This window comes from Acipenser ruthenus, chromosome 20, assembly GCF_902713425.1.
Source record: "Acipenser ruthenus chromosome 20, fAciRut3.2 maternal haplotype, whole genome shotgun sequence".
NCBI classification, from domain to species: Eukaryota; Metazoa; Chordata; class Actinopteri; order Acipenseriformes; family Acipenseridae; genus Acipenser; species Acipenser ruthenus.
Genome location: NC_081208.1, coordinates 1196664 through 1219736, shown reverse-complemented (window position 1 = coordinate 1219736; position 23073 = coordinate 1196664). Strand labels below are relative to the sequence as shown.

At 42.3% G+C, this 23073-nt stretch overlaps 1 protein-coding gene across 4 annotated transcripts in view; it reads right to left on the bottom strand.

Annotated features, from left to right (window-relative positions):
* Positions 1 to 23073, bottom strand: part of LOC131698813 (multiple epidermal growth factor-like domains protein 6) — an 81346-nt gene that overhangs the window by 19477 nt on the left and 38796 nt on the right. Inside the window, exons 5-7 of one of the 4 annotated variants that reach the window (XM_058993029.1) lie at positions 20070 to 20192; positions 3727 to 3849; positions 291 to 416 (exon numbers count right to left, since the gene is read on the bottom strand). In XM_058993029.1, the coding sequence (XP_058849012.1) occupies positions 291 to 416; positions 3727 to 3849; positions 20070 to 20192 (372 nt within the window). Of the gene's footprint in view, positions 1 to 290; positions 417 to 3318; positions 3518 to 3726; positions 3850 to 12037; positions 12468 to 19003; positions 19026 to 20069; positions 20193 to 23073 lie in introns of those variants that run through there. The other 3 variants (XM_058993032.1, XM_058993030.1, XM_058993031.1) reach the window with 3 other exon arrangements.

Below are 23073 nucleotides of genomic sequence, written 5' to 3'. Positions count from 1 at the left end.
TTTTTTATTTGCAGTGGTAGGGGTGGTTTAACAGCTTGATCAGATACGGTCACTTCATTTTGCTATGAGCTTTCTTCTTTTTTTCAGAATTCATTTACTGCACATCCCTCGTCTCCAATGTTGGGGGGGGGGAGGTCCTGTCTGTTTGGTTACCGCTCAGTGAGAAATACATTCCAGACCCTGCTTTACTTGATTTAAAAGGAGGTGGCTCAACGCTGGCATTTTCCACACATCGACAGTACTAAAGAGACACTGCATGATCCCAGTGACGCTGTCAGTGCAATACTTACGTTTACAGTGCTTGCCGTCCTCTGTGAGCTGGTAGTTGTGTCGGCAGCGACACTGATAGTGTGCCATCGACAGCTGGACGCACTCCTGCTCACAGCCTCCATTGCTGATAGCGCACGTGTTCACAGCTGGGGAGAAAGGAAAGAGATAGCACCATTATTCAAACGAGTTTTCTGTTTAGGCAGTAGGCCATTCTCTCTTTCTCTCTACGTCGAACCCGACGAGGAAGCCAAAATAAATGTGTCTTGGTGCCTAACAATGTTCTGCTCAGCATCAGGTTTTGGCTTTATGCTCGTGGCTCTCCTGTTTGTGATCCAGGAGGAATTCTCATTGAGTTTCCTTGCCCTACTGAAGTGAACGAGCTGTAGGGTGGATAACATGTCCGTCTCGCTCTCCTCTTCTGGTTTGAAATCTGTCTCTGTAACACATTTCCTGCATTAATATCTGCCTCGCTGAGCCATGTGTGCGCAAGTCTTTAGCAATGCGTTTATTTAGCTTCTTGCTTGTAATATTCAATCAAGAGGCTCAATTTCCTAGGGGCGATTTAGCTGTGCCATAAGTTAAAAATCAGTGTCTCACTAATTCAGATGTATGTCGCGGCTAATTTTGTAATTGTTCAGGTCCGTACTGCAGATGTGTGACGGATTCTGTGTGCAACAAAGGCAGTCTCAGTTCTTGCTGATTGAATGCTCCACTGACACACTTGTGATGATATATTTAGATATTGAGTGGAACAGCATGGAGGCTGGATGCAATCCGGCGACCCCACACACCACAAGCATTATGAATGCAAATAAGATGGGCTCGTCTGCATTCGTGGTTTTAGAGCTTTTAACCTCATCTCAGCTGCAGTGCGTCACACAACACTGCCTGTTACACACACACAAACAACAGTGCGTCACACAACACTGCCTGTTACACACACACAAACGGCAGTGCGTCACACAACACTGCCTGTTACACACACACACACGCACACATCTTCCCTCAAACTCATTCGTTGTGGTTTTGTGAAGTTCTCGTTTGGTTTTAAGTGAAACCACAAGAACACATCGGTTTCAGGAAATCGGATCCAATTCAAGGTCAGGAACACAAGCAAGAGGCCTCTGAATCACTGAAATAATGGCTTCGCTGGGCCCCACGGTTTTCTCCATATCTCTTACTACATTTGTATTTATTTATTTACCCATTGAACCACAGTATTGCCCAGAAAAACGATGATGACTTTGGATTCAATTTTCAATTTCAAATATATATATATATATATATATATATATATATATATATATATATATATATATATATATATATATATATATATATTATTATTATTATTATTATTATTATTTATTTCTTAGCAGACGCCCTTATCCAGGGCGACTTACAATTGTTACAAGATATCACATTATTTTTACATACAATTACCCATTTATACAGTTGGGTTTTTACTGGAGCAATCTAGGTAAGGTACCTTGCTCAAGGGTACAGCAGCAGTGTCCCCCACTGGGGATTGAACCCACGACCCTCCGGTCAAGAGTCCAGAGCCCTAACCACTACTCCACACTGCTGCCCTATATATATATATATATATATATATATATATATATATATCAGAAGCTGAAAGAAACAGGTGCTAGGAACGTGCCTGAGGTCTGCCATTCTTCTCAAAGTGCATTTCCAGTCTTCTCTCCTCGTCTGGCTTAAGGTAGGAATCCTGAGCTGTGGCTTGCGCTTGGTTGTCACGGTGACAGGCTGAGTGAGGCCTGCTCTGTTTTCATACCTATCGTCAGGGGGGCTCCTTGTCATATTCTAGGCCTGTCAAGCTCTGTTGGTTTAGTTAAAAACCCACCGATAATGGGGATAAAGTTCTGACACGGGCCACGTCTCGCTCATTTCAATATTTACACAGATTTCTAGGCCCCCTCTGACCCCCCCATCGTCTGCAGCTAAGGGGGTTGCAGAAACTCATTCTCTCTTGAAATAAAAACATGACCTGCTGTAAGTTATTTCATGCAGGATGACAGCACCATTTCCCCCCATGAAGCCTGGTATTTACGTTTACCTAACTCGTAATCAAGGGCCATGTCTCTCCATGTTATTAAATAGTTAAGTTTTCCTGACCTGGATAGAGGTTCTGTTGATTTAGGATATGGCTGCAAATTTTACATAACTAGCAAGAAACAACAAGCCATAAGTACATTATTTGAAGCTTTGTTACATCCAAGATTAGTTTTGTAGCGGGTAGATATGGTATGAATATGTTTCTTGAGGGAGTACTGGCACTCTTCCATTGCTAAAACTGCTACAGACAGGTTTTTCCAGTAGTGTGTTTTCTACATGTAAATTAACTACTTAATCAACACTAACGACACTTTGCTCTTGAAGCCAGTTTCCAGATCACTTCCTAGATTGAGTGAAGTCAACTTTCCAGTTCCGTGCATCTAAGCTGTAGGATTCGAACCCTGATCTCCCGACTCCCAGCCCCGATCTTTAACCATTCCCCCCACCCGATTGTAACTGGAATAAAAAAAAAAACAGGACAAACTAAAACAGAACAATCCAGAGATAGTGCAGCAAAACAAAGGAGCGGATCCAGAAAGAGGAAACTAATTAATTATTTCGCTCCCAAACTGTATGGAAAGTGTTTCCGTGGCCTCTGTGAGGTGCAGAGACGTTGGAATGCTTTCTTGCAGGAGACTGACATTGGCAGAGACTTAGAGCTCTGGTGCCTGCCAGCCAGCCACTGCTGCCAAGAACATCACATTAATCAGGGATCGGGGTCGCCGAGCGGCAGGGGGAACTGAGCAGTGCCATGCCTTTCAACAGGCATTAGAGCGATAGCATCAGGGGGACAAAGAGCAGGAATTCAGAGGCAGTCCTCAGAGCTTTGCACCGCTGCATTGTCCTTTGTGAGATTCCCACAACTCTCTGGAAATGCCACAATACCTCCTTTACTGCTTGTGTCCAGAAAGATGCATATTGTTACAGGAGCAGAGCATTAGCCTTAAAAAAATGCATCTGGGCACCTACCTCCTTCAAAAGGCCCCGTCTTTGAACTGCTCTCCATTTAGAAAGAGCCGCCTGCCAAGCGGTCGACCAGGACTGCATTGGAAAGGATCAGCGCTCAGGAGCAAAGAGCTTGTATTGAATCAATATACAGGCACCTCCAGAAAGCCGACAGATCAAGTCTAGTTTGCAGTATCTATCTATCCAACTGTTCAGCTGGCTACCACTCTAATTATCTTATACGCACATGCAGTGTCTATGGAAAATGAAATTGTGGATTATCAGGTTTTTCCAGGACACCCTGCTCAGGTTGCCAGAAAGAGTTGCCTAATAGTTGGTGTTCCGTGGGCTTAACCGTCCCACAAGACCAAACCTGGACCTTCTCCTGTACCCCCCTAATCAGATCTCTATCAGCAGCCCAGCATGCCTCACCGATGCAGGTCCGTCCGTCCGTATGCAGGCGAGACCCCGGCTTGCACTCACAGAAGTACGATCCCGGGGTGTTCACGCATCTGTGCTGGCAACCCCCGTTGTGCACTTGGCATTCATCAACGTCTGCAGATTGACAGGAGAAAGAAAAAGAGAAGGAAAGGACATGAGTAGTATTGTTAGTTATTATTAGCATTAGCAAGCATGTCGCCTTTAGCACAACTTGACAATCCTGTCCTGAAAATAAAGTTAAAAAGCTTCTCACAGAAACCCGATCGAACAATCAGCCTGTTCAGCTTTCCTTAAAGAAATGGAATGGTATTACAGCATTCCAGCTTCCCTTAGGCAAATAAATAATGATGTAGCTTGACAGCCATTCAGAAAAACAAAGCCCATATGAAGACAAGAGATCAGTGAGGTGGGAGCAGCTCCTGCAGTTCAACTCCACTTCGTAATGCATCTGAACTGCATTGCATACTGTACCAACTTAAACAAGTGCACTGAAGAAGGCATTAACCAAAGGGTTTCACACGTCATATGAAACACTTTGCATTGTGCAGAAACCTCCACTAGACCCCTGTCCCCCTGTGACATGATCATATATCTCCATAGCTCAAGGCTGTAGTGATGATATACTGTAGTCACGTCTTGCTTCTGCAAGGAACTGGAGCAAGAGGTTCCCGAAGTGTCTGCCATTGCGATTAAAATCTAAAGCCTGGACAGCTGCCGCATTTAGACCCCTGATCCCCTGCCTTCCGCCTGGAAGAAAGTGGGCACTTGTAGAACCCAAAACCAAACCTAAAAGCTTTGCAGGAATGTCCACTTTGTCGCCTGGGGGTCAGGGGTTAACTAATCAGCTATTTCCTGTAGATAACAAGCCCTCGATGGAAGCCGTGAGTCTGCATACCCGCAGTTAAAATATCAACCTCGGGAAGCACGCTTCTGAGATGAGCAATCACTCTTAAATACTGTAAAAACAGGACCATCTCCGGGGATGCACTGATACCCCCCATGAGCCACGCAATCTACAGCACATTATGCACACTCAGCACATAACCCTTGAAACGCTTTCGTTGTGTCTGATCCAGAGTAAATAATCCCTTTTCCTTGCCTTGCCTCTATTTGTTATGCTTTCTAGGGTAACCTATTTCTTTAGCATGGCAGCCTTTCCATCATATAAACCAAAACCCCCATTTCATTCTTGCACACACACATTCAAAGTGGCCCATTGTTCTACAAGTCTGTGTACTTCTGCCAAGTGGCATCATCAACCCTCATCTCTTTGTCATGCTTTCTGAGTGCAACTACTATCTCAGTTACTGCATTTAGACAATTTCAGTGGCTGAATACGATGAAGACATTTCTCTCCCCTCACGAGAATGAAAGTGCTAGTTTTTAAAATCCTTGATCTTCAGGGACCAGGAATATGGGATGACTCCTGCTTTGACTGGGGTGCATTCCTGGGTCTTGACGGGGATGTATAGCAATGCTGTACTGACGGGGAGCTGCATGTTTGCACCACAGTCTGTGGGAATGATTCCCCATGGTCACTTGGAAAGGTTAAATAAATAAAAGTCTTAGGGTTCACAGGCAGGGGATCAAGTCCCAGATCGCACAGCCTTATAGGAATTTAAAAGTATGATGCAGCTCAATGATGCCTATCTCCTATTCAGCAAAAGCTATGTGGCTGAAAGACGAAGTCTGGCCACCCATAGTGCTGTATTGCAAAACTGCACGCCACAAAGTGATGGCAAAAGGCTTTGCTCTAAAACATTCATCATATCTAGACCCAAACAAATGCAATTCAGTGCAAAACATGAGTTGTTGTTTTGCGTGGGGTTTGGATTTGAAGACAGCAGGAGAGTTATTATTTGGCTTCCGTATGAATTCTCGTGGTGTTTGAACTTGGCTCAAACTGCCTTGCTTGGCTGCAGTTTGTGGATGCTGTATTGGTTGGAAGTTGAACTAGCAATGCACTCGCGTGCCATCGACTGTCACACACACACATTGCAAACAAATACTAAATAACGGAAAAACAGCAGCTGCAGTCTCACAGTAAGCATGCACCTTTTTAAAAAATCGCCTGGAAAACTTTCACAAATGTTATAAAACAAGACACTTAACATCCCTTAACAAAGAGCTGCACCATCCCTTATCTAATGACTCAAGTGCTTAACTGTATAGTAACATGCTGCAATGGTGCAGATAATGACTTGTATCTGAGTGGATATTGTTCAGTGTAGCCTGTGAATGCTCCAGGTGTTGGTGCATGTACAGTAGTAAGTGTATGAACTGTCAGAGTGATTAGCATGTGCAGGTACATGTCTCAGCTCGCACCCAGCCCCTCACTTGCTGTATTGTCTGGAATCCCTACCAGCTGTCCCAGCTCCCCACTGCACGCCCCTGTTATCATTCCAGGGGCTGGGCGTTGGCAGACACAACAGCTGGATTAGAGTGGGGAGGAGCTCTGTGCATACCAAGGGGCAATGATCCAATCACATGAGAGGGTGTCTGGAGAATGCTGGGGCATCCATAGCTTGACATAACCCCAGAATCTCCTTTTGTTTCATACTGTATAAATACTGACCAATAATTTAGTTTTGTGACAATTTTAGTACCTTTTCTCACATTTTCTCAATTGTCATATATTTTCTCAATTAACAGCAGATGCAAAGCCTATGCTAAAGTGCATTCCTGCTTCTGAGAAATGAGGCTTAATCGCATGTATTTGAAGTACTTGACTTGGGTGAAACAGAGTACGGTAGCAATGCTTTTAGGCAGGTGTACAAACAGTTTGGATATTGCGATTGAAATCCCCTTTTTAAGGTTAATATTTTCCTGTGATTAAGGGGTCATGTATTTATAGATAAGTACGTATAGGTGCATATAGTTGTTTTTTTAAGAGCATTGTAGAATATACTTGCCCCTGGCAGACCCAATAGAGACATATTAAATGTTAAGAATGAGAAGGGATGGTTCAGCCCATCGTGGATGAATGCAAGCCAAGTTCTCCAATTAAAAACAACAACAAAAGACCCAAAAGAAACATTAAAAAAAAGGTGCCGATAGCAGAACAACTCAATCTGTTTTCATTCTGGTTTGTAAAGCGGTTTGTAGTTATTTTCATTCCACAGATCAGTCCGTTCGTGTTTCAATTAAGAACAAAACCAGCGCAGGAATGTGAGGTACAGACGCTCTGTGCTGGATGTTTGGTTGCAAAACAGATGCTTCTAAAAACCCCCAGGAGACGAGGCTCTGCCATGTGTTTCGAAGGCATTCGACGAGAGACCCCGATTAGAAAGAGCATCTTGTTAACAAAGACCTCATTCATCTGATCTTGAGAAAGCCTGCTGTACTCTGTGCTGTACTGTACTGCGCTGTACTGCACCACAGGGTCTTGCTATTACATCACAGAGTCGGTAATCCAGGAAAACTGGATCAGTGAACCAAGGTTCATAACTGGAGGTGTTCTGCTTTTAAAGTCGGGCAAAGTTAGGCGCTTGAGGTAGTTTTCAGAATGTGGTTCAATTATCCAGAAAACCGACCCTCTCGAGACTGCTCATAACCCCTTGCTTACATGATCCAAATAGGTTTATGCACAGTAAATTACTGTAACGCTCTTTTAATGATCTAAACAGTGCATGGCAGAGGTACACGCGATGGAGAAGCTAAACAATGAGTGGAAAGCACACTGTCAAAGCCAGCCAGCATTGAGGTCTCAGATAAACTGTTGTGTCTCTCCTGTGTCTGCGCTAATTGCTGCAAGATTTCGACGAGACTAGACCCCCTCTTGAGGTAACAGCCCTTGTGTAAAGCAAGGCAAGGTTCAAGTAACACAGCACTCACTGATTCTAAAAGATTCTAAAATATTTACTTAATATAAGTGCTTGTTAACCCAAGATGCACAAGCGACTGCTGCTGCTCTGTTGAGCAGCCGTAGGAAAAAATATTGGTAGCTTCCTTGCATAGCCCCTTGAGACCCAGATCACACTTAGGGGGTGAGGGAATAGTCACCCCATCATGCTACCAAATTGTACCTTGCTTTTGCGGTGTGGGCTGCTGGACACTGAAACGCGAGCGAACCACATTCCACTTCTATTTTATACATAATTAATCCATTAAAAAAAATACCAAACAATAAGACATAAAAAATGAAAAATCATAAAAACTAAATCAGACTCCCAAGTCTCCAAGTCACCAAGCGTACATCATTCAGGGGCTTCACCCCTCTTCAAGCGAATGAGAAAATCCCATTTCTAAAGCTACGTTAAGGGGACCCCTCTATCTGTAACAGGACCGCAGCACCTCACACCCCCGCTGAGTGTTGCCCATAAAGACCTTTGCTCCTTCCTCGAGACCACAGACACAATCAATAATGGGAACCATCTGCCTTCACTTAAGGAAATGAGGTTAATGTGGAGTTTTAATTGCTGTAGGCTCCAGTGGCAGGGGGTGAAGTCAGTACAAGTTACAGAGTTAATAATCTAAAAGAAAACTGCACCAGACAAAGCAGTTTTTAATTTACACTTTATTTTAAGGAATAAATACAAATTCTCTGTCTCGGTACAACCATCATTCATTAGTAAGTGGGGTTAAAGGTTCTATCCAACTTTAAAAAAAAAAAAAAAAAAAAAAAGGACAAACTTATATGACCATGTAAGTTTTCCTTTTGAATTTCTGATTGGTTGTGTGACGTGACATCGTTCTCCCCGCAGTCATTATTCCCATCCCTGCACATTCCTCTCCATTCTGCTGGCAGCTCCTCAGTCAGGTTCTGCCCTATCAACCCATTCACACTGGCGAGCCATGAATGGACTATCGCACGCAGAACAAACAAGACAGCTGAATGAAAAGCATATTAAGGAGCTGTTCAAAAGCACTCAGATCAATTGAAATGAGGATGATCACTGGAATACTGTCCTGGAAAAAAACAACAACCCTGCTGCATCTGATGCCTGACAGTTCTAGTCAATCTTCTGTTTTTTAATCCAGCCGGCAGAAACCTCAAATCCTAAAATCTTCGATGCGGTAAACCCTGGAGTTCCAGGGTCTGGAAAAAATAGGAGCGGAGATAGATTACAGTGGTCTGCCCTAGCCAAACCGAGGGCTACCAAGACCCTGCCAGCACTGGAATGGGCTCCTCCAACCCCCCCTCCAATCATCCCCCCCCCCCCCCCCCCCCCCCGCCACAATTCTAAAGTATAGGCAGGAAATGAAAAAAGAGAACTGTTTTAGAAACCACTGATTTTAAAGGCTGGTTTTATTCAATTTAGCAGTGTTCTTCCAGTTTTAAAGGAACTTTTGAATACATGACAATTTGCTTATTTCTGTAGTATTTCTACAATGTCGCCCGGAATGATTTTGAGAGCTCCTCACACAGAACTATTATCCTAAATACTGTATGAAAGGGATCACAAAGGCACGGTACAGTACGTGTTAATGCGATGTTTGCACCTGATACTTAAATATAGCTGTTGGTGTAAATACCTGGGTAATGGCACAGCACTAATTACATAGCTGGTGCCACTACATATGCAGCTCTTGCAAAAGCACAACATTCCCTAAGGACAGATCAAGCGTTTATGAAGCTTTTTATACTGGCTTGTGATCACTCATCGGACTCAATTTAAGGCGTAATGAATGGCTCCATTAAGCCTTGATACTTGACAACCCAGCTAAGACTGTCAGGGTAATTGCTGTTATGCAGACGCTGCTCCTGGTCAGGTCCAGGGCAACACAAAGTATTTTAAATGAAGAATGAATTTCAGGCGCTGAATTAGAAGCTCTGGCATGAACCCCTAAAGTCTAACCAGGACACTTCCACTGAAAACAATCTTTTCATTCAGCTGATTGTTTTGTTTGGCTTTTTATTTTAATTTTATTTTTTTTTCTTATACTCCCTGCAAAGATGGCCAGTGCCATGCACGCAAAATTGCATTTTTAAGGCTAAGTTGCAACTCTCATGCAATGCAAACGCAGACACTTTCATCCACCTGGACTTTATAAATGCAAAACACTGGCTCTCTAGTTCTCTCTTTGTGAACATATTTAACAAGGATAGACATCCTGGGATCCATAAAACTCCTGACAGACGGCTGTTTCTTTTGTGCTGTGCTGTAGCTACACGGAACTCACAATATAGGAACAAACCACAATAGAAACAACGAGATCCACGTTTCCTGCCATGTCTTTACCCCCCGCTCTCCCCGGTATTGTAACGTTCTCTAACCGAGCCTTTAAACTGAACAAGGGGCTTCCAGAACTCACCAGCATATAAATAGGTCAAAGGAGCAGCAATAAACCTTCCTATTAAAGTCTTTTTTCTTTGTTGTTTGCCTTGCCCTAGGTGTTTGTTCAGGGCACTGCTAAGACAGCGTTCACTTCTGATTTTAGGAGGAATCAATTGGGGTTTTTGTCTTCAAGAGTTTCTGGCCGTCCGCTGTAACTAGCACTAACCTTCCGGCTTGGATCTGGAAACACTGCGCTGATCTGTGAAGTGCTGGCTTGCAGAAAGAACTAAATCTGTCTCCTCCATTCAGATCATTGCTTTAAATATAGAACAGGCGTTCCTTGTAGGTACGTGTTGTTAAGCTTTGAAAGGCATGGTCTGTTGGTAACTGTATGTGAATCTTTACAGAGCTGGCAGGCATGGGCACATCTCAACAGTGCCAGCTCTGAACTAGGAGAGCGTAATAATAACCAAGCATACAGTTACAATTACAGCAAATGCATAACTGAAATGTAGCAAGCGAAGCTTTTGGTGGGGTGGCAAAGACAAAAGGGACTGGATTCGTGAAGCGACACTATACAGCCGTTTATTTCACTGTACTACTTCTACGTCTTGAAACAGGGTTCAGACAAAGAGGGGGTGTAATTGGCACGACATCACGGGCTGTTAACACATGCAAGCTTACAGTCGCGTAAAGAGAAATGTAACGCCTGTTTAACAGAATTAAGGAAGTTGAAAGAACCTCATACCTGATACATCTGAGTGCTCCTTCCATGGACTGCAACACCTGCCTTTTAAAAGGTGCCCACACCCTTAAAAAGTAATAAAAGCTAATGATGAATGCTAGGCATTCAACACCACGTTTAACAGGTGTAATGAAGTAGCTACCTGCTTTAGGACCTAGATGGAGGCTTAATTGGTTCCCTGATGTACGTAATTTGTAAAATTAGGTTAACCTGTTCAAGACCGGGTACACAAATGCCTGATCAGTATTTCAATACATTTTTGGTAGTTTCAAAACCTTGTAATACAACAGCAGTCTTAAATGGTGTAGTATGTTTTATTACGTTGCCAAGAGGAGATAGACTTTGGACAGAGGGAAGGAGACACTTCTTCACACAGAGAGTGGCGAGTGTATGGAATGGGCTGCCCAGTCATGTTGCTGAGGCAGAAACCCTGGGGTCCTTTAAGACCCGACTTGACAACGTTCTGAGATCAATCAGCTACGAGGAATCGGACGGGTGCTGACGGGCCGAATGGCCTCCTCTCGTTGGTAAATATTCTTATGCTCTAAATATATCTTGCAGGTAAAAACTGCTGTATAAACTGCAGGAGTAATGTAGATATTTCAAACACTGACGTATGAATAAATATTGAGCTGTTGTTTCCCAGTACCGCTGGCTATATCAAGTACTTCTGCTCTTGCATCTTAAATACTCATTGATGAAAACCACAGCCGTTCCTTTTAAAACAAACATAGTGAATTGCTACTGCAGTAGGATAGAGGTGCATTGCAAATTACCAGACAACACAAGAGGAAGCAGCCATTGTGAGTACAAAACAAGTAAAAAAAACAAGGAGCTGAAAACCTGCAGTGGAACTCCAATAAACACCATACAGATCAGTGTAGAGCCTGCCTTTAAAACATACATCCATCAGCGGCTGAAATGTGAACAGGCTGCTAAATGTTAAGCCGTGTTCACAATCAATGGCACAGATGAGCTGGCATCCCCAGCTTTAGTCAGCCAATAACCCTATTTGTTATATAGAGGTACCTTAATACTAGCGTCATTAAATAGCAAATTGAGTTGCTCACTTTACAATGCCTTTGGCTTTTCTTTAAACAGATACTAAAAGTGTCTGAGTGGCATTTTTAAAAGTAATAATAATGTGCTGTTCTGTATGCAGATGGATTTATAAGCCCATGACTATATGACTATACTACTGGATCGTGAATTAGGTGGTTCAAGTCAAAAAGCGGAATACCCAAATCCCAAATGCAATCCCCTGTGCTGTCAGTATTGGGCTCCCGGTGTAAACAGCAGAGACTGGAAGGGCATGCAGAGGCTGTAACCCAGCACTGACCTGGTCCGTAGTAGCCGGTTCTGTACCCAGTGTTCCTGTAGTAGCAGGTATAACAGTTCTTCCGGTGGTATCGGTACAGAGTATTATCAGAACCAGAACTTGTACCAAACAAGCCGCTGAAACAGCACAGCATCAGCAAAAACCGACCGAGCGATCCCATGTTAAATAACCTACAAAACTTTATAAAGGAAAAAAAAGAAAGGGATTTTTTTTCTAAGTTAAACTAACACTAATTTAGAATGTAGTACAGTCGTCCATCTATTATTCCTCAGTCTAGTTCAAGAAAAAAAAAAAAAACATCAGTCAGCATTGGCTTCAACAGAACATCTGGAGACTAAACTGCACACAAAACACAAAGCTCTCCCGTTCCAGTTTTGCAGCCACTGCATCTGTCAGACACATGAATCCAGCTCTCTCCCTCTCTCTGCTGCTGCTTTTTTCTACAGATCTCTGAGACCTCCTTCCCCCTCTGCTTTTCCACCCTCCTCTTTCTCTCTTTACGCCTCCTTTTCAGGTAAGACCAAGCCCAGAAAATAAAAAAATCTTACAAACGTTTCCAGCCAAATACGTTATGGGCATGACATTCCTTAACACACACACACACAAGCAGCAATAAAAACAAGCACAAGGAGAAGTTACAAGAATGAAGCATGCCTGTTTTTGATCTAGATGGCATGACATTAAAGCTACAGTCCCACTTGATCCTGTCAGCATCTTCTCCTGTGAAATATTATACACAGCCGTGCCCAAAAATACGAACGTGCTCCCTTCACTTCAATGCCCTTCCCAGAGGCAGCGTGCAATATATGTTGATTTTGATGAAATGTTTAACACTACAGGTGGGTGAGGACATCAAGTCTCAGTCCAAAATCAACCCTCCAGTAAAAATCCAACGGAGCATCGCTGGATCCAGTGTAAGAGTATCCATCCATCAAGAACATCAGATGAGAGGACTGGCAATATTCTCCAGGCTGGTGGAAACTTACTTTGACATACTCTTGACAAATCATCTGGAAGCTGTGATGAATCCAAAGGTCACACTAAAAAAAAAAATAATAATAATGACTGCGGAAAATATGAATATTTACGACATTATTGGGTTTCAATGAAATTAAGCAAAAAACGGAAAGAAAAACTAGCATTCGATTGTGTTATAGGCCTCTGCTAAACAAGCCTTGTATTTGCACAAAGAAACAACAGCGTGTGTTTTTATTGGATACATCAACTATTTTATAACAGGAAGTTAAACAATCCTTTGAATCTGAAATTCTACGTACAGTACTTCCATTAATTGTGTTTTGCAAGCTGTGCAACTGAAATGAAACACATAATCAGAAATCACGAGGTTTCTGAAGCCGTGATAAACAACTTGATTTGTTTATATGGAAAAAAAAAAATATATATATATATGATCTATTTATTTCACTGTAAAAAGTCTTAAAGGGCCAGCAGTGGTAAAGGGGCACTCAACACCTAACACATTTGTTCTAGATTTTGCAAATAAAAATTGAAGAACAAACATTTCCAGACTGTGGCAAATCATGAAATGCCTTTGTTGTTCCAATATACAGTCCAAATGTTAAATATCCTGCAGCTGCAGATTTTATTTTGCGGTTGCGTTCTGAAACAAGATTTATGAGAAAAATAAAAATTGCAGAGAAATGATTTGATTAATGTTCTCAAATCAGTCTTAAAGCTCCAGTGCCCCACAATCGTGTTCAATTTTCATATTAAAATATGATCCCTTACTAACACTCTTCATTGGCCGGCCCTTCTGCACATGCTGTTGCATCTGAAACCAGAACTTGTTGCTTGTCCTGTTTGTTTACACTGAGCAGTTTCAGCTGCAAATTCCGCTCTGTTTGAATTAGTCCTAGCCACTTACTGATTTAAAGATCACGCAGCTCCTGAAGCTCTGTCTTTAACTCAAGAAGCCGTCAAACTAATGGTGTTTTACAGGGAACAGCAAAAGAACTGGTGTTTCAGCCGGAGGGAGAGAGAGGATTAGTCAAGAGAAAGTGGGAGCTTGGCTTTCCCAGGTCTCATGGGTATCGCTTTCCCTGTGTTGATCTTTCCCAGAATGGATTGCAGAGTCTAGCTCAAGCACACAGCCAGCTCAGCTGAGAGGTACACTGTCCCACTGCAGTGGGCACCTCTGGAGACCAGAAGCCAGACTACTCTCCATACATTCTCCCTGTGCTACAGGCAAACACAGTTTCCTGCATTTACTGAGATATATTGTTCTGTGTTCCCACACTTTCTGGTGCTGTAGTAATGAACAGTAATGACCATGGTTTGAACAAAAGAAACGAATCACAAGACAAGGGCTTTCCAGACTTAACTAGAAGGTTGGAGGACGACAGGGTTGGGACCAACCCCCCCCCCCCCCCCGGCTCCTCTTTGACTTGTGGTTTGGAGAGATGCCCTGGATTCCTGGCAAGCGTGGTACCAGCCTTCACCTGCCAAACCACAGCACGCCACAGCCTGAGTGAGCCAGAGGGCCACATGCACACACACACAAATACCTCCACACTCAGGAACATGACATGCTGAAAGCTACAGGGTTTTAATTGCATTTCCTTCTGACCTCATTGGCAAGAATGAATCAAGCTTTCAAACAGAATTATTATTATTTTTTTTTTTATGTAGTATATGTTACAGGGCAGAGGCTGGGTACGAACCAGCGACCCCATGTACCACAAGCGAGCATCTTAACCACAATGCTAAAGAGCCAGGCTGCGGTTTTCAGAGCTTTCAACCTCCTCTGACCGACAGGGTACAGCACAGAATCTGTAGTGGCAGTGTGTCACACAACACTGCCCGGTACTCCTGCAAATTTGAGCGAATGTCAATCAATACTTTTAGGTGAAATGCGACACTGCGGAAGACGTACAGGGAAGCCTGAATAAAGTGTCAGTCCCCGAGATATTCGAGGTCTCGTTCAAGCTCATCTGGAAAAGGAAAATGTGGAGCAGGTGATGAACGCAGGTGGCTGTTAACTGCGGGTTTAAACATACTGTATTAATCAAATCTTCTCTTACAGAGACAGCATCCCAGATGTGCACCAGGTGCTTGCTTTAAGCAGTGAGATCGATGGTCAGGCTGCCTGAGGAAAAAGCAGCTCTTGCATTGCCAGAGGATTCCAGAGTCTGCACAGCGCCAGGCTGTACACTACTAACCTGAGCTGGGTTGTTGCAAGCCTCGGGTCAGCTGGTCCGGGTTGAACAGGAGAAGGCTCAGGTGTTCTCTGATTGAGGACAGCACCGTGGCTCAGGCCCGCTTCTGACATTTACAGGGAGTACATTTTAAAGGCGTGTTTTTCCATCGTCCTTTTTCTTTTTAATATAATCAGAAACTTCTATGCTATAATCCTATGCTACCAAACTATGAGGCTATGAATACTGTGTGATACCAGTGCAGTATAATACTACTGTTCAACTGTTAGACTAATAAAGCAATATAAAGAACAAAGATAGAGTCTAGAGAGAGCCCTTCAATAGCTTTCACTATCCTCAAATGGCAGATAATGTACTGCACTAGTTCACTGAACGTTTTATCCATGTTCTTTATACATGTTTAAAGTTAAGGAGCCCTGCCTGCCCTATCCTTCGGTTTAAAGAATAAGTGGCTCAAGCAGTTATTGTAGGTATAGTGCAGGCGAACTCCAGCCTAGCAATGCTCTACTGCAATACTTTAGTGCATTCATTAAATAAAACAGGATAATGTTTTGCTTTTTTCCAGACAGTACGTTGCTGAGATGTGAGGAGCTCAAATGCGTTTTCTCATTGGAGAAGTGATCAAGCTCTTTATCCTGATATATTTCCCACAATGCGGAGCTGTGCTGTAGATTCCTTTGCTCAGCTTGCTGATCCCGCACCAGGAGTAAAGCCCAGGCAATGCAAAGCTCCACATGTCCCTCAGACAGTGGCCTGCTAATTATTCCACATAAATAGCCAATCACGCTGCCTGAGGAGGGATATTTTCCCTGGGAATTCATTGCAGATGTCTTTCCCTGATCGGATTGGGACTTTCGTGTTGATTTTGGCAGCCGTGGAGTTTATCTATCGGTTTCATCTTATCTGTTCCACAAAGTCGATCCACACTGACAAAAAATAATAAAACACCCTCCAAGCACAGTGTAGAGTTGGGAATGAGATTCCTATTGTGAACGTGTCAAGGTATAGGTAGATAGTCAGATGGATAGAAAATTGGTTTTAAAGCTTTGGTTCACTTAACTTGTATAAGATGGTTTTAGAATTACTTTCCTACTGGTACCAATGCAATTGGGACACTTTGAAAGAACATTTAAAACTTCTTGTTTTGAGATTTGACATGCCAGAAGTTCGCTCCATCCACCTGTGTTCCTGAATTCCAGTACAGTCTGTTCCCAGAAGAGTCCTCAAGAAGGGAGAGCAATGTTCCTGTCTTTTTATTGGACTGTTTCATTTCCAGCAGCCTTTGAGTCATCGCTCATAATCCGAACAATTCCAAACCGAAATATGGCAGCATGCTTCATCACACTATTGGAATTCCTTCACAGTCTTTAAAACGAAAATCAAAGACATGTCCACAGACAGCGTCCAATGCAAAATATATTTTGTATTGGTTTTTACAATTTATGGGTGTCTGCTTTGCTTGCAATGGCAATTACAATACCTCAACCCACAGAATGATTGAATAAGAAAAATTGGTTAAATGGAACCAATTCCTTTTTATATTATAAGCCAGTATACCAAAGAACCATAGAATGAATTTCAACAAGAATACTTGGGGAATGATTGATACAGACTTCATGCCAACAGAATGATCATTTCTCTTTGTTTGAGAGCCCAGGTTCCAAGTAGAGAATATAATTCGAGGGGAACGGATTTCATATTTTCCCTTAATCACGTGCAGGTTTGGGTACTGTAATGGTTAGTACTTTTAGAAACACAGTAGCGGAGGTCAGTGACTACGCTACCCGGACAGACTGAATGAATGGAAGCCTGTGGGCTATCATCTCCCTGTCTGGCCTTCATTACTGCTGATGTAGATGCTGATTAAAACCACAGGAAACAAACAGGGAAATAGCCCTCTCTCTATATCTCCTTCATCCATACCTGTACGTGAGTCAAATGTAGAATTACCAGCTGAGCTCCTAAAAACACACACACACATCCACACACACACACACACACACACTGCCTCTGCATCTTACCGTAATGCTCACACTAACTCTATGAGAGGCAGCTGGCTGTTTGAGCAGAAGAATGCTTTACATAAATACATGGATTATTGAAATAGCTCGGATTCATCATGGGGACACTAGGGAAATAAATACCATGTGCTGCCTTTATGAGATGATGTCCTCTTCGCTTGTTTAGCTGCTTGCATGCTGTAATGAGGTGTGGGGCAGAAGGTTGAGGTTTCCTGTCTAAAGAAATATGTAACGCAGATGGAAGCCAAACTAGGAACAGAACACAGAGACTGGAGGGTTGTGACAAGCTCTATAGGCTAGTATGGCATTGGGTATCCTTCAGCTCACCCAAGCTGACCACTGGCCAGCGGGCTATTGATTGAGACGCCTTTTCTTTAACTAAGCTGTAAGTTTAGTCCCATAGAGCCGATCACTGCAGCCCATACAAAACAGTGTGGTATAGTGTGGGGGGGATCGACATCAAAGACTAAGCAGAAATGCAATCAACATGTTCAGATTGCAAAACGAAAAAGGTTGACGGACAGTTTATGGGCTTGATAGAACCCCCCCCCCCCCAACCTGGATTACAGCTTTATATTTTGTCATCGATTCACAACGGTTCACGTTCTTCAGTGTCCGGTTTTCTCAGTTCTCTTTGTTGTTCTTTAGTGTTTTATCATTTCGTTGATCAGGCTGCTGTTTTAAGTTGAAGGGAAAGTCGTTTAAATGGACGCATGTTTTCTCTTTGAAGTCAGCAGTTAATATCAGTCCCTGATGTTTCCGTGTTCAATGGGAATAACACAGGGTTACTAAACAGGATAGGAATACTGAACGACTTCTCACTGCATGTGACAGACATGCCATAGGATTTTTAAAAGAAGTGTGCCATGTAATAATAATAATAATAATAATAATAATAATAATAATAATAATAATAATAATAATCATCTTTATTTTTAATATAGCGCCTTTCACAATCAAAATTGCCACACAGTGAAAATGAATGCAAAGAAAACCAATCAAAACAAAAGAAACACACAGAACAGTGAAACAAGGCAGCGAATGAAAGGAACATCATTTTAGCATAAAAACGCTACATTATAAAAGTGTGTTTTAAATCTTGTTTTAAAAGCAGTGACACTTGGGACTTCCCTTACAGAGCTAGGCAGATCATTCCAGAGTACATGTGCCATGATGTACATATATATATTTTTTATTGGCAACATATGAAAGAGATTTAAACTGGATTAAGAGGGCCAACCTTCTTAAACCTCTGAGTTTACAACAGAAAGGATACAATTGTACCAAAAAGATGGTGTTTAAAAAACACCTGGAAAATTCACCAAATCATCAGAGCTGCAGGTGGCCTTGTTCTATTGCATATAAATATTGACAGGATGACATCATGGCTTTTTCTATTTTGGGATCACAAGGAGAAAACAGAATAGAGAAACGCTGTGTCGTGATCCCACTGTGCGAGTGACCGGGCCCCTTTGATGTACTGGAACTCCACTCCAGAACCCAACCCGCTAACCCTCCAATTACAGCCCAGACATCACAGAGTCAGTATGGACCTAGCCCTTGTAATAAAGACCAAATGTATCAGTAACCCTAACTGCTGGGTATGTTCCACTTTACTGTAAATTGTTAGTTAAATTGCCACATCATGTTTGTTCTCTATTGCTTTACCTGCTTATTAGGTGCTCTGATGTCATGCCACTCTGGAAGAGGATTGGTCAGTTCGTCAGGGCAGTAATTATAAATCATTTAGGAGCATCTCTCTAATGTACCTGCTCCCTGTCATCTTGTTCCCCGTGATCCTGTTGGTTTGTTTGCTAGAACTCTTTGGACGCCCCACCTCATCTCCCCCATGTCCCGAGGTTCTTGGCTGTTTTTTTAGATCTCTTATTCTCACTGTCCATGTTCCTTAAATAGCCCCTCTGAATTCTACTCCCAATGGTAGCATTATTCAGAAAAAACACTGCTCAGCCTTTTTATTTGACTGTATTGCTTCCAGCAGCCTTGAAAATTATTGCTACACACGGAGCAACGAGAGGTTTTAAAAGAAAAAGCAAAATTCCATTCTATAAGGTTTGCATGAGCTTGCACAACAGCTTCCTGATTGAAGACATGCAGTAAACAAGTCTAAAATCTAAGCCGTTATTTTATTGCCTGGTTTATGCTATATGTAGTCTAGCACTGACATGGAAGTGGCTTTTCAAGAATGATACTTGAGTCGATGGACTATTTTTACGATAATAAAAACGAATGGAAAATCATCTCAGCAACACGCATAACTGTTTTCCATTTCATATTTGACGTTTGGCAGAACCATGTCATTTAGGGACCAGAAAGCTGTCTAGGTTGTACCTCAAGGGTAGTTTCCAACCACAATGGCACACACTGGGTTTAATTTTGAACCCAATCCCATTTCCTTTTTTGCAGAGTGGGTAGAATGCAGAAGAAGCTGGGTACCAGAACTCATTAACCCTTTACATTCAGTGACCCCAATTACAGCATCTTGACACAGCAGTTACTGAGCAAATCAATGTGTGCTTACACATAATTACAGTGTTATTATGCACAGTTATTCATAACTGCCTTTAAGTATTTATTGGCAGGTATTAAATAAATCCATGCATGATTAATGTGTTGATCTCAGAACAAGAACAGCTGTCCTTCTCTCCCCTTCACATCTGAGTACCGTTCACAGGCAATGGTATCAGCACATCACTTATGGATTTCTTGCCTCTACGTGATTTATAATGAGTATGATCCTAATCGGACTCGAATCCCATTGAATGCGCTGTGAAGCCTGCACAAGGTAACAGTGCAGGGGCATCCCTACATCCCTACCTTCACACGTCTTGCCTTCCTCCTTCAGCTTCATCCCTTGGGGGCACTTGCAGTAGAAGCTGCCGATGGTGTTACAGCATTGAAACTCACAGCCCCCGTTTGTCTCCTCGCACTCATTCTTATCTGTCAGAGGAAGGGGGGGGGGGGGTGTTATTTAATGAATTGGAAAATAGGCTGTAAATATAAGTATAAAAATAAAGCATATCCCACATGCATAAATACCATAAATTAGTTACTTTCATAAAACGCTTTCATATTAGTTGCATTTCTACGGCTCGGCCAAAAAAAAAAAAATGCATTTAAAAATCTGCTGAAATTGCAAAACTCTGGTAATTAGAGGATTCTCTGTGAATCCAAACATGGGCACTGAATCAAACGCTGTAATGGAGGAGCAATATGAAGCTTGCAGGTTCATGTCAAAATTGATTACACTCAACAGAAGAGCAGGAGTAACGCTGGGAACGAGAGACTGCATATCAGTCGCCCAATCTAAAGCAATACCATTGCAAAGGTCGGGACTGTCTTTTGCTGTCCCTAGTGTTTTGTATGGTTAAATCGCTCCATGCATTTATAACTGATGGCTGCCCAAGCATGTAGAGACCACTCTGATCCAATCCACCCTCTCTGAAGGTTTGATTCTGTCCTCACGCAGAATGAGGATTCGCCCGGCTGTCCTTCCCTGTATCTTCTCAAGAGCAATGATGTCTTTTTCTTGTATTCCATTTATTATTGACTGAATAGGTACAGCCCCTGCAGAGCAGCTCTGTTTACTCCAGGGTGTAATCTGCACCAGATTGAAAAGGAAACCCAGTGATTGTAATCAAGTTGTTTTCACACAACCTTTGCAACTCAGGGGGATAAAAAGCTTTCCTAAACAGTGGGTCTGTATTAATGATACAATGACAGAAGCCCTTCAGTGCTTCCACCTCTTTGATTTAATATAAAAAGCACATTATCAGACAATTAAACAAATGCTCTGCGTTCCCAACGTCAGCGAGACTGTCAGAAGGGGCTACATCTGTAGGTTATTAACACTGTGGTCATCGCATCCCTGCAAAATCAGGGAATTATTACAATTAACTGGAAACGTTTCCCCTGCAGCGAGCAGCGGGTGAGAATTACAGCAGTTACACACAGAACAACAGGATGAATAATTCATTGCATACTCTGGACAGGGAGAAAAAAGAAAATGGGCCATGTTATTGTCAAGGTCTGGAAACTGTCAAAACAACATAATGCACCACACCTTCTCTACTGAAGCTCCGCCCTCTTTGTACCACGCAAGAAAAAAAGAGATTTGATTGGCTAAAGACGCGACCTGGCTCTCACACCGAGTTCCGGTGTTCCATATTCACACCAGGAGTTCCGAGGTCTGATTTTAATTGTGAACGGTTCAGTGTGCCCTTTCTTTCCCATTTTTCCGATAATCTCTCCCAAAATATCCCAACGTTTCATTAAGAATGTAGGCCTGGCTCATTTTTTTTGTGTTATTTTGGGAACTTTAAGATATTTATACAGAACAGGGCTGGTGTCCCTGTCTTTATTTTCCAGGATAGAGAGACTGAAAGTAATAAATTAAACATTTTGTTCTGTCTTTCTTTTTTAATTTAGCCAGAGAGTGATGTTGACATCTCTACAATTCTCAAAGAGACAGGGTCAAGCCAAGAAGTACCTTGTATAATCTCCACTTTATTGAAATTGCAATACATACTGTACAGGCTGATTATCCAAAACTAAAAAGATGCCAAATGGCAGTGGATATTTCTGGACTCGCAAATACAAAACAGCAAAAGTACAAATTCATGTAGCAATATCCCTTGCTTTTTTCAAACCTGTTTACACTACAAGCACATTTTCCAATATCGTTTACAGAAGAAGAAGAAGAAGAAGAAGAAGAAAAAAGATGAATCTAATTGAAGTGGCGCAAGCTATGAAACTGGAAGCTATTAAGAGTCTGGCAGACTGTTTCCTGTAAGAGCTGGAACAGGGATAAGGTTTCTTATTATAATCTCTGTTGTGTGCTACTGACTCTGAACAGTACGTGCCACAGTACCAGCGCCAAAAAAACACACACAATTAAAAAAAGCTCTCTGTTTGGGATCAAAACTCAAGCACAAGGATGTGAAAAGCTAGGTGAGCACATTCCATCCAGTAAGCACACTGAACACACATGTCTGTCACCGTGCCTTTTAGTATGTTGGAGAGATAAGCCCTATTAAATACCTAGCAAAGACTGGGGGAAAAGTATAGAAGTTAAGTATATAGGGCTCCAGATAATGTGGAGTCTGTATAGCCTTAGATGGGTTGAAACAAGAGGGAAAATAATTGTAGTTCTACGATTTAAAAGTGAGCTAAAGAACCACATTTCACAGAATGCCTCAGTCAGGAGTGAGGCACTGTGGGTAATTGAAGGATCCAGCACAGGTATAAAACGGCAGGTTAACCGTTCCACAGTTTGGCTGTGTTACAGGAGGACAGCTATTGAGAAGGTTTTGGAGACCTGTTTTGCAGATGTGCGTTTGTACAGTTTGTTATTTGTGTCAGTTGCTTTGGATTAAGGCACTGACTAGAGGTTAGGGAATTGAGATATTTTGTAAAGTCAGCGCCGCTGCTGAAGGATTTCTTTGGTATGTTTCGTATTTTCTTTTGTGCTCTTAAAGAAGCAGTGTGCTAGTTCTCAAAGCGCCCTCCTGAATGACATACGGGCATTCCCCGTGAAACTAGACGTCTGTTGTCAACATGATCCCCTTCGCTCACGTTTGTGTTTTACATTTTTAGATATTTTAAAACAGTTTGTGTTCACTCTAGGGAGTTCGAGAAGTTGCCAACACTATGCAAACAAAAAAAGCATTATAAAATAGATACATATAGAAAACTCAACATGGTGCAAATGACAGAGGGGCATATATCCTCCAGTATTTACTAGTAAGTGTGTCCCGTGTCATTACCTTATACTGTTTTGTACAGATCATTATTTACCATGCATACGAACTACTGCAACCGC